The following is a 16,126-nucleotide window of genomic DNA, read 5'->3' on the forward strand; positions in this document are numbered from 1 at the left end:
TGTTTTTTTGGTTTCTCCTTATCCTATATTTAGACCTTGAAATCCATGAGGAAAGCCCAGTTAAAGTTTAACCATTTTCAGGGCATTGGGTTGAAGTGATTTCCATGTGTGACTCGTCATGGCCCATATTTGTTCACATGCCTTTGTACCCAGACTGCACCCATTTGACATTTTTCATAGCAGGAGACCCGTCAGTAAAATTTTCCTGTGAGACATTTTAAAATTTATGAGCAAATAAGAAAGTGTACTGTATGTAAGCCTGCAATCCTAATATTAATGCAATAATGCTCATTTTTCTTGCAATTTTTCTTTCATGTTGCATTTTTTTCAGCATTTGGGTGATAAAATGTTTATTCACTATAAAAGCACATATGAACTGTTAACAGCGTAGCTATCAATATACTGCTCTTGTATTCTCCCTCAATTGTTAACCTCATAGGTACCAATAGCTGACTACTCACATGCATATATATGACTTTTATGGGCTCTATCTGAAGCTTCAGGCCATATTAGGTTGACAGCTGACCTAAATATGAACATACACGTTTTCTGTCAGTAGTTCAGGGGCGCGTCCTTAGCTTTTGATATACACATCAGTGATAAAAAAAAGTGTTTGCCCCCCTTCCTGGTTTCTTTTTGCATGTTTTTGCTTGCTCGTCACAATATTTCTAAAATCAAAGTTATTACAATTTGCTGATGTAGTACATTTTCAAACAGCTAAAATTATGCATGAAGCAAATAATAACCTGCTAACCAAAGGTGTCATCAAGAGATCATGACAGTGTGAATACTTAACAGATCACATTTCACCCACTTCACAATTGAATTCACCTTTTTGCCCAGATTTTCATCAGTTGATGAAAAGCCTGTTTTAATTTAATTGTTGTTTGCAATAAAATTGTTTATACTCAAAAATGTCATTTCTTCTTTTGCATTTTGAAGCTTTATTAAGAACCTCCTTAAGATCCAACTGTTGAAAATGTGAATTCTTGCAATTTTTAAATTGGTCTGAAAATGTTTCATGTATAATATGAGACAACAATGAAATTCTATGAACTTTTTGAATAAAATTGACTCCATAGTTTATGAACTACATGAATAGATTGTGCATATAATCTCATTTTCAATGTACCGTTTTGGGTGTGTGTTTATTTGCAGGCTGAAGCATAACATCGAAACACAATAAGCACATTTTCTAAGACAATACGTCTGTGTTCTGCTGGGTGATATTGTAATTACGATGGAAGCATACAATGAAAATACCTTAGAAAGGGTGAAGATTCCACATGCCAACGTAGGTGCATTAAAGCACTCGTGCAAATGCATGCTTCACCCAATTATCCTTCCTGTCTCGGCCTGTCCCATGACTTCTATTGGAGAAAAGATTTCAGTTAAACGGTTGCACGTTCACAGCCCAAATCATGTGTTTGCAATTTCTTCAGAAATTACTGCTGGAGGCAAGGGAGCTACAGACAACGATGCAGTGACGGCCTTCAACTTCCTGTGGGATACTTTATGTAATAATAATTACACAAGTAGCCAAGATTCATCACGCGACACTTTTTACAGCCACGCCAATTCATGAGCAACCGCTGGACCAATCTGGGTTAACATAACATCTTTTCAAAAATGAGTTAGAGGGGAAGTTTCAGAAAGTTTGTGATTATTGGGCCTGGAAGTCCAACTGCAGTATGATGCTGTGCATCATTATCTCAGCCATTAAATGCTGCTCAACCGGCCTATCCTGCTCATTTCAGGGGCTTTTAACATGGCTTTGGATCCCAGTGGGACACTATAGTAAGTTTATTTTAATGAAATACTTCATCAAATTCAACTTATGTAAAGGCTAAATCTGCATTCTTCTCCTTTTGGACGACATGCTCAGATGTCCGCATCCTCCTCTCGGTCCATGCTACTGTGTTGCAATTGGTCAAGGGTCGAGGCTTGGCTCCAGACACTTCAGTATTATCTCAAGCATTCATTCATTCATTTTCTACCGCTTGTCCTGACAAGGGTCACGGGGGTGCTGGAGCCTATCCCAGCTGTCTTCGAGCGAGAGGCGGCACATATAGACAAACAACCATTCACTATTTGTATTTGTTCCTATAGCACACAAAGAACAATGGACAACGCCGTGTCTGTCTGCTTTCTTTGTGCTTTCTGCTCTGTTCATGCGATGAGGCATTCAAGCGTACAGGTAACTAAGTATTAGGCAACGGCTTTCAGACAGCAATCACTCACAGGATGGAAAAATGTTGATATTATTATATGTGAGGAGAATCTGAAATCTGATTGCTGATAATGTTTATAAGCGACATGGGCCAGCACTTGCGATTCTGAAGGCCCTGGGCCAATTAGATTGACATGGCAACATATCGAGCTAGACAAAAAAATACAAATAAAATAAAATACACAAACACACATACTGGAAACAGTGTGGCCAAGAAGCAATGAAGATGAAGATAAAATGAAGATAATAGAATTTACTAGAATCTAATTTGTACATTTGTGGTCATGATTACGTCGGCTTTGATGGGCTTGATGGCACCACGAATGGAACTTCCACATCATGTGGAACAAGACCACAACATCTTCACATAAATCTGCAAAGTTGTGCCCTTTAAACAAAAGCTGTTATTACTTGTTAAGTGATGCAAAGGATGCCTATTGATATGAATAAGCAACATGAAAGCAATACGCAGACATATAGTAATGGCAATAATGGCAATCCCTCTTTCTTCTGCATGTAACAGCACAAACATTTCACTTTTTTTTTTTTTTTGAGTATTTGACCGATGTCTGGACCACAGCAGCTGAGACTGAATGGGAGAAACTTAAAAATAAGTTAACCATTGTTTAACTAAGTGTCACAGCAGACAAGACATTCTGGAAGAGTGACACTGAGCAGTGGATGCCTGTGGCAATGTCTGTGGACGCTCTCAGCATTGTGTGTTGGTTCTTCATTTCAAATTGACATCCACATGTCCACCTATATCAAATACCCAGCATAGATACATCCAAACACTGGGACTGGGCACGGCACACTTCCTTTCTGAGTTTATGTATGTGAATAAATGATGTGGATGCCAAAAAACAGGTTATCAAATAGAGTCGTCAGAAATGTTAACAATAAGTAAACTTGACATGCTTAATAATGCAGCTTAATTATAATGCAGCTTATTTAAATGCTACTCCTTTTCCAATTTAAATTTAACAGATTAAATTGTTTGCTTTTCTTGGAACTTAAGTATGAAAAATAACATACTTATATAATAACTATAATATATGTAGTATATATATAATTATATCTAAATTACTTCTGCTGCTAAAATAATTCCATCCATCCATTTTCTATGCCACTGTTGTATTTTCATAATGTACAGAAATAATATGTACTGTATATAATAATAATAATTGATGTGGCGTTTCCACCGAGTGTGTTATTGTTTTGTAGACAGATGGTAAAATATGACACTAAATGGTTTTCAAGCATGTATTACTCCTAACCTTCCACTAGATGGTGGAGTGAGGTTGGAGTTCATTACACTCAACAGCGACACGTCTGGCCAACTAGCCGTAATGGATTCGACTGACAAGCCACCGGATATTCACTTAAAAATAAAGGCGTACTATCGGGACCATAAACTAGTTATTGTGTATATTTTTCTGTGACACACGAGCTTTAAAATATAGAATCTGTTCCCTGTATTTGTTTTATCTAAAGCGTGTCCATGCTGTGAATTGTTAGTGTACTATCACAGCCGCAGATGTATTACTTTGAAAACCGTATACAGGAAGTGAAGGTCGTTGTCACGGGCGACCTAACAGCGGTCTACGTCGCTTTTTATCGTAGAAACCCAGACAGCAGAAGGAAGGAGTTCACCGATTTCGTGTGGGAAAGACGTCCAGTTCCTACAGGTAAATATGAACAATGGTTATATAATATGCAGTGATATGCAAGCGACGTATTAGTGTTTGTTTTGTGTAGTCAGCACGACTGTTGATGTGGCATTGGAAGACGTGGACGACGCAACTTTTCCAGACAGCAGTTAGAAGTCTGCAGGAGACACGGCATTGATTGCATTGATTTGTCTTTAGTTGTTTTTTCACTAAAGCCAACCTTGCAGTTTGTCTGTATCTCCATGCAGGATTAGCGTTAAGTAGCTAGCTAACAATTTAACCAGCGATCCTGAGTTCAATAGACGCGAACATCCATGCCATGTCCTTATTGGAACACATTCAGTACAGCGTTGGTTGGAAAGGTAAAATACCTCTGCACTCTTATTAAAATATATACAAATAAATAAATATAGCATCACGGGCAGATAATAGCACTTCCAAAATGTCCCATCAAATTGCAGGGATATGAGCCTTGGGATTGGGTTAAAACAAACATTGAGTCAACCACGTCGGAACCAGGTTATGAGATCAGCACAACGCCTTCTCTGAACATGCAGGTCCAGCATTGTGTACTCGGCATGTTGGACTGGAGTGTGATGATCCTCCAGCTCCCTGTTTGTGTGCAAGCAGTATAGTGGGTTAGTGACTCAAGCATCATTTTACAGTCAGTACAGTACTTTGGTGGAACCTGTGCTATGTTTAGACCAGCTAATGGCAGGGTTTATTGTGTAGGGATACATTTGTTGGTCGTGGTTTTCCTTCCCCCTTTTATTCCCTCTTTATTCTTAGACTATGTACTGGGGGTGTCACAAGAGGAGATACGCACAAGATTGGGTCCGTAAAAACAACAAATGACTGGACAAAAACTATTTCATTTAACCGAGTCAAAAACAATGCTGGTACATTTTGAAATGTCCCACAAATTGACGTCTTTAAAGGGGATCTATTGTGCTCATTTTTCGACCATTTGAATTGAGTCGTGGTCTCCTATAGAGCAGCTACACACAATAACCTGCACAGAAAACCTTTTAGATTTTCCAGAATCTGCACCTATTCCAGCTGTATTTCCTTTAATTTGTGCTTCCTGCCAAAAACGGTCTATTTTAATTTATTCCACCCATGGCCCACCTCTGGGCATGCCCACTACGCTGTGATTGGTCACACGCCCAAAGTGCTTCCTATCTATGAACCATATAAAGAAGTCGCCCTTCTGTGACGTCACAAAGGGGCGGTTTTACCATGTCTCTTCAAACCGAACGTTTTAAGCCATCCCAAAGTTCTTTCAGGGCTCACTTCCAAATGCGTAAACCTCATTATCTGAAACTTTGGCATGGTTTAATACGACAATACAACATTCTAACTGCATTTTTAGGTCAGACAAGTACAAAAAATAGGTCCCCTTGAAGCTTAACCGGAAGCATTTTTAATGATTGGTTTTAGCTCATCTTTTCAATGCCACTTCACTGCTGTTTTTTTTTTTTTTAACTCAAATGCTCTTACGTTTGTCTGGCCGTGGCGAGAGAGAGCAGGCGGCTGTTCACTGACCTGTGTTCCCACTGTATGTGTCCAGGGTACAGTTGAGACATGGACTGTAGGCTGCATGGCTGACGGACAGGGACCAATCACACGACGTGATGTTGGCCCGTAACTGCTTCCTCCTCCTGGTGGTGGCGAGCGGGGCGGTGCTGGCCATTGTCAGTTTCAGCCTCCAGTTCTGTGAGTAAATGTTTGTTAGGGATGGATGAAATGTTGTTTAATATGTTCGTGACATTTTGATTATTTGGAATTTTGCCAGTACAGTACAGCCGATGAAATACTTAATACTAATTTGTTTATTCAAATCCAAATTATTTTTGCAGAACAACAGATTGTTAAATTATTAAATGATGGTTTCCTTGTTGAATATATACATGGAAATGTGTCTAAGCAAATTGTATTTTTTCTTGGCATAAATTAGGTATTTTCAAGCATAAAACTGCAAAAGAAACTAAGTAAATTAACTAAAATACTTTTATTTATAATATAAACTCCTGCTTTTGTGATTTCATCTTTTGCAGCGAGTTTTGTAAAGGCCTGACCTTTAAACTACATGATTTTGCTCCATTCTGTTGCTGTCTTCTGATACAGAAAATAACCTTGTTTATGCTCAAATTTACACATCCTCTCATTGCTTCCCTCCTGAACAGAACCCTTTCTTACCAAAACAAACCCAAGTCCCCTATAGACATCCTAAAAATACCCAGCACTATGAGAGTTCCTCTCGCTGCTCCATCACATTGGGAGAATTTGTAGCAACTCAATCACATCTTTTGCAGACTGCCTCGTCGTACATAATGGTAGGTTTTCCACATTGGGCCATTGTTTCCCATCTCATCTAGAGGAGGTATTGTTGACTAGTATCCCTGCCAGCCACAGTCAATGCAAGGAAACATATGGTCATGGGAGAAAAATAGCATCGTTTTTTCACATGACTGTAAATGACAATACATTGAGGCCAGCAAAATCATCAAGTTGATTTTCATTAATTTTGTGATTAATTAATTTAATTGTTATTGTACCATTTTTTTGCTGAATCTCATCACGTTTGAATCTTGTGACAGCCCTAGTTTTGCATATTACAATGCTTTTGCGTAAACCTACATCGATTGGTAGGAAGTGAATGGAATACGGAATAATAATTTTGGACCACTGAAGTGTAATTTTTGGACTGTTTTGTTACGTATTTACATTGTCACGTTTCTTTACACTGCTGCAGCCATTAATCCCATACATAGGCCAAATATCTGTCTGCTATCCCAGTTTGGTCTGATCATTATTAAAGATTATTTTGATAAACCTGCACCACGCCAAATCCTGTTCAACGTCTGATCTTCTCAGTGGCTGTAAGGTCCAAGTAGGGCACATTAAAAAAAAAATATATCTATAGAGTATCCTCCTGTCAGATTTCCTGCATGGTGTGTTCAGGAGATGACTAAAATGGACACGGTGCGCAACTGGAGGCTTATTGGGACATCCCAAGCTGTTCCTGAGTTGTCTGGCATTAGCGTTTAATTAAATGTGCAGAGGAAAATTCCAATCTGGGTCTGTCCCTGTGGATTAAGGTCACATTGGACATGAAAATAATAGTGATTTTATTATATGTGGTGTCCGGTAGTTCTTTAGAACTCATTTTCTGCCACTTTTGTTGTTCAGGGTAACATATTGTTGCATAGGGACGTTCATTCATGATGGAGTGTTTTGTTAGTGTGGATGCATTCCACTATATGCTTTATGTGCCATTCATTTGTATGCATCCATAATATTTGGCAGCCCCTTTCAATAGCTCCTTTGTGTACTTGCCTGGACGGAGCAAGTTCCAACAGTTTGGTTAGCTCAGGCAGGCGTGTCAATTGGTAGGCGGGGGTGACAGTGTGCAGGATGTAGAGAGAGACCAGTTGTGGCTCTCAATGAACTACAGTGTGTTGAACTGGATCGCAAAAGGCTCTGTGCGTTGGACAAAATGGTCTCTGCTCTTGTAGCGCACTTTCTCTTCTCTCTCATCATCGGTGAGTATATGGAGAAAGCATTGTACAGATGATATTTTATTTATTATTTATTAATTACACGGGAGCCAGGCAACGACATTTGGTTGGCAATTTCACTGCTGTGTTATTGTGCAATGACAATAAAGAATGTCTATGTCTATTTTAGCAATACAAGAAACAATCAGCACTGCTTTTAGCTTTAATGCTATGTGAAGACAGTTGTATGAAAACCTTCTAGGGCTCATGAATTCATGATTTTCGTGTGTGTGCATGTTACATAGGTAAGCATGTGTGTATCCGTATGTACGTGGCTCACTAACACTGATTGACACTTTTTAAAGTTTATCGAGTATTATTTATTCCTGCATATTTTTTTAGCATTGTTTCTTTATCACTGGTTTTTATCGTGTGTGGTATCGTGCTGGCAGCCTTTCTTCTGCAAATAGATGGTTGATTGTATCTGTTGACTGTATGTGTCTTATATCGTATTGTTTGGTACACGAACTGCACACGCTTTGATGCTCTGCACAAATGAAGTTCCTAACGGATAAATAAAGTTCTTAAGTAAGTAGGGAAATATATTTGCTTGTCTGTTGGAAAGTACTTGCTTGACATATCTTTTGAATATTGCATTTGTCTAAAACAAACCTTCGTAAATGGAATATAATAATCACCATGATGGCAAAATCAAGTTTTAAGTGACCCAAAGCAGCTCAAATATGTCACGCATATTTCTAATTGCAACAGTTGCAGCGCCACTTTAAGGAAGCTTGTCTTTCCCTTTGAATTTTACACCTGAGATGCTCCAATTACAGTACATTTGTTGTTTCCATGCATGAATTATCAGCTTAGTTCACACAAAGAAGAAGGTTTGCATAAAACAGAAGTGTAAAAAGACATTGGTGATTTTGTGACTGCAAAGATAACGTGTAAAAGCGCACATTGTGTTATGTATGTACTTATACATGCAGGATCAGACAGATTCGGGTCTCTCAGCAGCAACTTAATATTTGTACGGTTCATCTTTGAATTTGGAAATTTGCCTGGCCAAAGGGGCAATTGAGGTCATCTTATTTTGTTTCAGAGTTGGAGCCGTTTGAATAGGTCTTCCAGTCTCTAGAACCTCTCCAACTTATTGGAGTTTCTCACGGGATCACAGGTCACTGGTGTCTAGGCAACTTGTTCCAGGCTAATAAGCGTTTTAAGGCCAATCTCAGTTCTATTCCTTAGCACTTCCATCCGTTCCCATTTGCTCAGCTGTTGGCATGGAGATAAGGTGTACTTCGTATTTCACTCACATTGAAGATGACTAAACATGCAATTGATATTATTTTTCATTTTGCGGAAGCATTACTTTGGGGAATTGTCTCATTGTGTCTTACTTGTGTTTTTGCAGTCAATGTTATCCCCACAACTCCTGTTGTGGAGGAGAGACCTCCCCAGGCTGCAAATGGAGCTGTTAGTGGGTCTCTGGTCAAGAGCAGAAAGAGGGTTTTTCCAGTGCCTCACACTCAGAAGCCGGACCCCGTATCCGAAGCTTTCAGCTACTGCAACAGCCCCAACCGCACCGAGCAAGCCTGGGAAGGTGAGAGCTGTGACAGGATCGCCTTACTGACTAATTACTGTATTGACCTGAATGTGGATTCAATGTCATTATATCAAGTATTCCCACTGTCACAACATATATACGTACTTTGTAATTACATCTTTTGACAGCGATATGTTTACTGTGGGGGGGTGGTGGCGGCAAACGCGAACACACCTATACAATAAAAAGGGCTATAAAAACTACATTTACGCAATAAATCAAGGGTAAGCAACTCTTACCCTTCTGTGTTTTGAAGGCAACCAGTCTTCATCTCCATGGTTTACACCTTCTCTATTTCTTCTCCAAACTGTTGTTCCTTTTCAAACTATTGACACATTGCTCCAATCTTCGGTATAATCACTACAACCACCTTCTGTCTCGTACACCGCCATGTTTGTTTACCTGAGCGACATTATCCCGATGATGTCGAAATGAGGCCGAACTGCGAGAGCCAGTTCGTCAGGAAACTCTAACTTTGTTTGCTTTAAAAAGACAAACAATCTTGAACAGGGGTGCTAAGACTTCTTCAGCCTGCAAGATACTTTTGAAAGTCCCAGAAGGTACCTTGTACTCTAAATATAGAAAAATGGATCTCTCATCTGTGAGACAACAAAAAACGTCTTCAAAGTCCTTTTCTCCTTAAATGCCACAAAATTGCCTGTTTGGAATTTACACAAGAGCACCAAACATGGGGGATTGAAAGGTGGAGAAAAACTAACCTTGATGGTCCTGATGGCGTCCAACATTGCTGGTATGACAAGGAGATCCCACCTGAGATGTTTTCCACACATCACTGTGGAGGGGGCGCCACCATTGATCTGGGGTACCGTTTCCTTATATGGAACAATGGTTGTGCAGGGGCGTCAAACGGCAGCCGGAGCGGAAGGCCTTCGTCTGTGTGGCAATGACTGGGTTTTTCCAACAGGACTCTAGTTTCTGTCGTTTTATGTCACCACCTGACAAAGGACTTCTTCCAGAGGAAAAACATCAGTCTTTTGGGCCATCCTGCCCATTCCTCTCATCTAAATACAATCTGGGGATGGACAGCAAGGGACGTTTAGAAAAATCAGTTCCAGAGAGTGGACAGAGCTATGGTCTCAAACTTTGTGGATGCTTGGGCTAAGATATCTGCTCTGCTTAGAATCTCCTAAGATCCTATAAAGCAAAATCTAAATTATTGTCATTAAAAAAAAAGATTAAGAATGTATTTGTTATTGTAACTTGGGTTACTATTTAGTGAAATTGAATGTACTGTACGATGATGAAGACTGCCTTCTTGCAGGTCACAGTCCAGCAGACTACACCCTGCTGTCTGTCCAGATAATGATTCGTCATGGGGACCGTTACCCTCTCTACTCTATTCCCAGGACCAAAAGGCCCGCCATAAACTGCACCCTGTCCATAAGCAGGTACATCAGACACTAAGATGTATAATATTGAAATTGTTCTCAGTCATCTGTGTTTGGCTACAATCAGTCTAATAGAGAACCATTTTATTTTATTTAATAGGAAATAGAAAATGGGCAAAACAAGGCATTCACGTCAATTGGCCTATAGGTAAAATTTCCATTGGATGTGATTGTTAATGCTGCATGAAAACAAGGCATATTGACCACAATCCAGACCCTCATTGGAATAGGAAGCGTTTATTTCTGCAAAAGGAAGATCTACTAAATATTGATGTCATTTTTCTGTTGGGGTGCCCAAATGTAGGCACCTGCCTACTTTTAAGTAATTGTTGCACACTTTATGTAAATCCTATAAACTTCATTTGACTTCTCATCTATCACCGTGTTCGTCTGCGATATATCATATATATTTAACTGAACTGGCCTATCCCAACAAGCAGTCATTTAGAAAGGAAAATCTATAAAATGATCAGGGTGCCCAAACTTCAACAATAACAGACCACATTTTTCTGTGGTTTGTGTGTGATTGTGGACGCGGTGCAGAGGTAATACTTGTTTTATGGTATGGTCCTGATCCAGTGCGTATTTGTTGTGCTGGCCACAGATGCCCCCTCCCCACTGGGTTTTAATCTGAGCGCTCAGCTGCTCCTCTCACAGATTTGTCAAATTGAACTGTAATCTCCAATCATTTCCCCTATCAGATCATCGACTGCTCCTCTTGCTGCCCTCATTCTTTTGTATTTTATTGTATTTTTGCATGTGTATGTGTGGTCTATGTAAATCCCCACTGTGCTTGGAGTTTAAACTATCAGCTGCTGCAGTTAACGCCCAGCAGTGCAAAAGAGACACCTGGTGGCGAATGCAGGAAACAGACTTTACATGTCCTCTATCAGTGTTCCCCAACCGTTTTGAGCCCAGTTTGTTTCTGTCAGACCCCTGATTGGGAAAACACTGACAGTTGCATTCCATTTCAACTACAACAGTGACCTTCTCCATTATTGGAACTGTCATTCATAACTTGCATATTTTCCCAGGAATCCCTCGCACCCTCTGCTGAGCGCTTTCATTAGTCACATGGCCCAGGGAGGCCGTGGACACTGGGAGTCGTCTTTGGCCTCCATCCCTCGCCTCCCCAACCACAGTGCTTGCGAGATGGGAGAGCTCACGCAAACTGGTAGGCATTTTACTCTTTTCTTCATCACTTTTTGTCCACTGTAGACAACCGTCTGAGGGAATGAGCTCGCTACAGATCATCATCATGGTAAATGATGCTTGGAAAAATCAGTTGTTGAGCCTACAAATTATTGGATAGCATTACAGTACATTTTTTTTATTGCAGTACATCTTTTCAAAAGCATGAGCAAGCTTGTGCAACTTTCAATTGGTGCTTTATTTTGTAGTATCAGTTCTTATTCATTATTATTCAAGATTTGCTTGTGTACTTCCTCAAACAGGAGTCTATAGTGGGCATACCTAACGTCCATCATCATCAAAAAAAATCAACATGATTCCTTTTGACATTTCCAGGAAAGCTTTCCAAATGTAAAGAGTAAACCAGAGAATGATCCATGTTTGAAACCTTTAGTCATGCAAACTGACAATATGCCACCTCTAGGTGTGGTGCAGCACTTGCGTAATGGGCAACTCCTCCGCCAAGCTTACCAGCGCCACCACCTTGTCCCTGCAAACTGGTCACCTCGTCAAGTGTGGGTGGAGACCACAGGGAAGAGCCGCACTCTTCAGAGCGGACTGGCTTTCCTCTACGGCTACCTCCCAGAATTCAACTGGAAGAAACTGACCGTACGCCACCAGTGGAGCACGTTGTTCTGTGGCTCCGCCTGCGACTGCCCGGCCAGGAACCGATACCTGGAGGAGGAGCAGAGGAGGCAGTATCGTCTCAGGGTGGCCGATACTGAACTGGAGAGAACTTATGTTGACATGGCCCGCACGTTGGGTGTTCCCACACGCACCCTCAGAGCGGCAAACCCCATAGACTCCCTGCTGTGCCACTTGTGCCACGGCCTATCGTTCCCATGCATGTCCATGGAAAACGGTAGCACGGGCGGGTGTTTAACAGTGGCTCAGTTTGCTGTAATCCGTCGACAACAGCTAGACGACGAGGCGCATCGGAGAAGAGCAGGAATCTATCGTAAATATGCAATCCTGGCCATGTACCCCTACCTCAACCGAACCGCGTCCAGGATGGAGCGAGTTGCCAAGGCTGCTGCAGGTCGACAGCCACCGAGAGCGAGAGATGACGTGTTCACCCTTTCCTCCGCTCACGATGTGACCATGGCGCCCCTGCTGAGCGCACTGGGACTGGAGAAGGCCAGGTTCCCGCCATTTGCAGCCAGACTGGTGTTTGAACTGTGGAAGAGCCCCTCGGTGGCTCAGGGGGAGCAGAAAAAGAGGCAGACTAAAGGTGAGAGGATAAAAACAAGAGATGGAGGGTTTTTCATCAGGTTGCTGTACAATGGAGAGGACGTGACATTTCACACCACTTTCTGTAGCTCCCTTTCCCGCCACAACATCCAGCCACTTTGCCCTCTGAAGAACTTTCTTTCCTTTGTCAGGAAAGACATGTTCAGCGTTGTCAATTCTATGTCCTACCAAGAGGCTTGCTTTAGGCGTCCTGGTTGAGAATGGTGCTGCACGGAAGGATACTTGGTTGTCTTTTCCGTTTACTCTTTCAGCAAAATTTCAACCGTGATACCGTGGTGTCACACAATTATGTCATTCCACTCATTTGTAAAAACAATGCGGCAGACATCTATGCTTATTTTGTTTACATTCAATGCAACATATTTTTCCAAGTTGTGACGTTGTTATGGAACTGCCGTTGTTATTGCAACAGTAAGGTCAGGGAGTTTAGAGTAGCGATACAACCTGAATGCAGTCGCGCAAACATACACTACTCACAAAAAGTCAGGGATACTTTCTGGGTGGAATTTCGTGATGAAACTCAAATGTACTACAGTCGTGGTTAATTGGCTCGAGACTTGACCAGAATTGTTTGATTGTAGTTAGGGCATAGAAAACCTGCCTTTACAATCGCGTTAATACAGTTTTTAACATTATCAGAGCCCTCAACACATGAAATACTACGCCTTACATTTGTGTGACCCAATATAGTAGATATAATCACTGAAAATAAGGTGAACAGACTCACTCTTAAGCAGTTCCTTGTTTTTTTCTGGACAGCGTACTTCCTACTGTGGCTCTTATCTCATCACGGCATTGTAATGGAGGCTTTAAATGGCTTCACACTCATTATTACCCAATATAGTAGAAATAAATGAGCCATCTAAGACGTACATAAAACTGTTCCTTAGCATCACTGACACCTATTAGCATTTATGTTTTAGTTCATTTAGTTGGGTCATTTAGCCAATAAGAAGTACAATTTGCTTAAATATGCATTTTTAAACTAATAATAGGCAGTATTCACCCACAAAAAAACATGATAGAGCAAGGTAGCGAGGTTCAAACTGTTCATCGTGCTTTTCACATTTTGAGACAACCTAACGGATGTTCACAGAAGGAAGAAAGGTGTACCATATGTATGTAGAGCATATTTAAAACACATGTCACCAGTTGTAAGTTCTCCCATTCGCCTCCTTGTTAGACGACATTCAAAGTTTTAGGTTCATTCTGAAATTTCACGTGCAAACTGAATATCTTTAACATTTTGTGAGTGTTCAAGGTAGTGGCACTAAGACACTTTATTCTTACATGTCTGACATTATCATGTAATTCTGTACATTCCAGGGAATTGTCATTTTTACAAGTACAGTATTCCAGATCTGGCAGAAATATTGAAGCTGGAAATACTATGCTGGATTAAACATTCACAGATTTGTTTTTGTGTGTATGAGCATCATTTTTGGAATTCAGCATACACAAGAAAATGTGCCTATTGTTCATTTGGGGACTTTTTTATCGATATCGGCTATACCAATATTGCCCACTACATTATCGATGGCGATATCGTCAACTAATGACAGCTCACCTCTTGTGTAATGAATGAACATGCTTCTTTTCTTCGTTTGTGCTCCTACTATCAACAAGTAAGACAGGCAAGTCTTAATAAATCACAAGTATTTACCTCTGGACAAATACAATAAGTGGAATAATAAGTTTGCCCATTCAACACATCACGCATAAACAAAATATTAGATTAGAAGTATTAAGGGAAGACAGCTTGCGTCCCCCCAATTTGAAGGAAAAACTTGGAAGCTTGTTGCTGTGTGGAGGACATCATCACTTCATTGATATAAGCAGAATAAACAATAAAATATAATCCACTATCTCATTTTTATGCCAATATCGAGCTGCAAATGGTTTTTAATTGTATTTATAAAAAATTATATAAAATTTGACTTTTGGATGTGTCATTACCTGTTGGTCTTTACGGTTTCCCAAAGTCAATGGTGTCCAAAGTGTGGCCTGGGGGTCAATTCCTGCCTGTGGAATATTGTAGAACTGAAGTTAAACCAAAACTGACAGCAAAAATGGGGGAAACGGGCAAAAATGCATGATATAAAAAGGCAAAGCTTAAAGGGGAACTGCACTTTTTATTGGACTCCTTATGTGAAACACGAACACATATTTCTTTCCCTTTTCTGTGCATTTTAGGGTGAGAAAACGAGTTTATATCCGCTTGCTAGCAACGGGCGTCATGGGAAATACCTATTTTGACACAACTGACTTGTATGTTAACCAAGCTACAGTGATATTATTTTTATATTATTGAAGTCATAGCGTCATCCACAGATGGAATAATGGATACCCAGCTCTCAATTTCGCTACGAAGACTCATTAAGATGCTAATTTGCCGTCAGCATTTTTTACCTGAGGACTGGAACAAACAGCCATCCCATTGAGAGCCGCCATCTTGGTGTCGTTGTATCGATGCTGCTGTTGTTGGCGGGACTACCGTAAGTATGGGAATCAATGCGCCGTGGGAAATAAGTTGTTATCATCAGTGTACGTGTTAATATGATCACAGCATGTATATCAAACGATGCAACGTTGTTATACACTATTTTAGAGGACTTTATTGTTGAAATATGTGTATCCCAATGACAGCATTGTAAGGTAGCTCAAATTAACCCGTTTTCTCGTGTTATAAGGCACAGAAAAGTGAAAGAAATATGTGTTCATGTTTCACATAAGGATTGGGAATGATGAGCAAAATTCCCTTTAAATGCTTAAAAACTGAAATACTAACAGTAATACAAGGTTATACTTTTGCTTGTTTTATTTTTACAAGTAAAAAAAGTATTAAAGTCCGTTTTCGGGGTCCACCACTAGATGGCACTCAAGTTCCATTTTATTCCCAGCCACTCTGGTCCATCTGCTGGCGTTTAGTTTAGCTAATCTTGCTCCACTTTTTTGGATTTTTTTTTTGTGTGACAAAAATAAGACATGAGTTATAGAGCTGATAGTTTGGAACTATTTCAACTGGAGGATTTATGAGATTAAAAAAATAAATTTTCACTTGAATTATAGCCTTATATCGCTTCAGTGCATGAACCCACACTTGAGTCAAAGTAATTACCGATGCAAATGTATTCAAATAACTATTTCTAATTATATGCTCTGTTGAAAGAGTCGTTAATGACAGACACCGTCCTTCTCTGGCTGATCACACTCATCCCACGGTAGTCTCTCTGCCCTTTTGACCAACGCCTCTCCCTCCAGGC

At 40.3% G+C, this 16,126-nt stretch overlaps 1 protein-coding gene and 1 long non-coding RNA gene across 3 annotated transcripts; one reads left to right on the plus strand and one right to left on the minus strand.

Moving 5' to 3' along the window:
- Positions 1–3,796: 3,796 nt before the first annotated feature.
- Positions 3,797–14,492, plus strand: pxylp1 (2-phosphoxylose phosphatase 1). 2 transcript variants are annotated; one of them, XM_058080767.2, is made up of 6 exons: positions 3,797–3,918; positions 5,471–5,616; positions 8,821–9,009; positions 10,295–10,421; positions 11,456–11,595; positions 12,037–14,492. In XM_058080767.2, the coding sequence occupies exons 2-6, from the start codon at positions 5,535–5,537 to the stop codon at positions 13,059–13,061; spliced, it is 1,563 nt and encodes a 520-aa protein (XP_057936750.2). In that variant the 5' UTR covers positions 3,797–3,918; positions 5,471–5,534; the 3' UTR covers positions 13,062–14,492. The 2 variants fall into 2 exon arrangements, with proteins under 2 accessions (XP_057936750.2, XP_057936751.2); XM_058080768.2 differs by lacking the exons at positions 3,797–3,918; positions 5,471–5,616 and adding an exon at positions 5,628–7,445.
- On the minus strand, positions 10,668–15,344 carry LOC131134991 (uncharacterized). The gene is made up of 4 exons (XR_013628030.1): positions 15,273–15,344; positions 14,820–14,885; positions 12,603–12,837; positions 10,668–12,287 (listed from the first exon to the last, which is right to left on the minus strand). It is a non-coding gene; the product is annotated as an uncharacterized LOC131134991 (long non-coding RNA).
- Between the last annotated feature and the right edge of the window lie 782 nt (positions 15,345–16,126).

This window comes from Doryrhamphus excisus, linkage group LG8, assembly GCF_037039965.1.
Source record: "Doryrhamphus excisus strain RoL-2023G ecotype Guam linkage group LG8, RoL_Dexc_Guam_v1.1, whole genome shotgun sequence".
In the NCBI taxonomy this organism is placed as follows: domain Eukaryota; kingdom Metazoa; phylum Chordata; class Actinopteri; order Syngnathiformes; family Syngnathidae; genus Doryrhamphus; species Doryrhamphus excisus.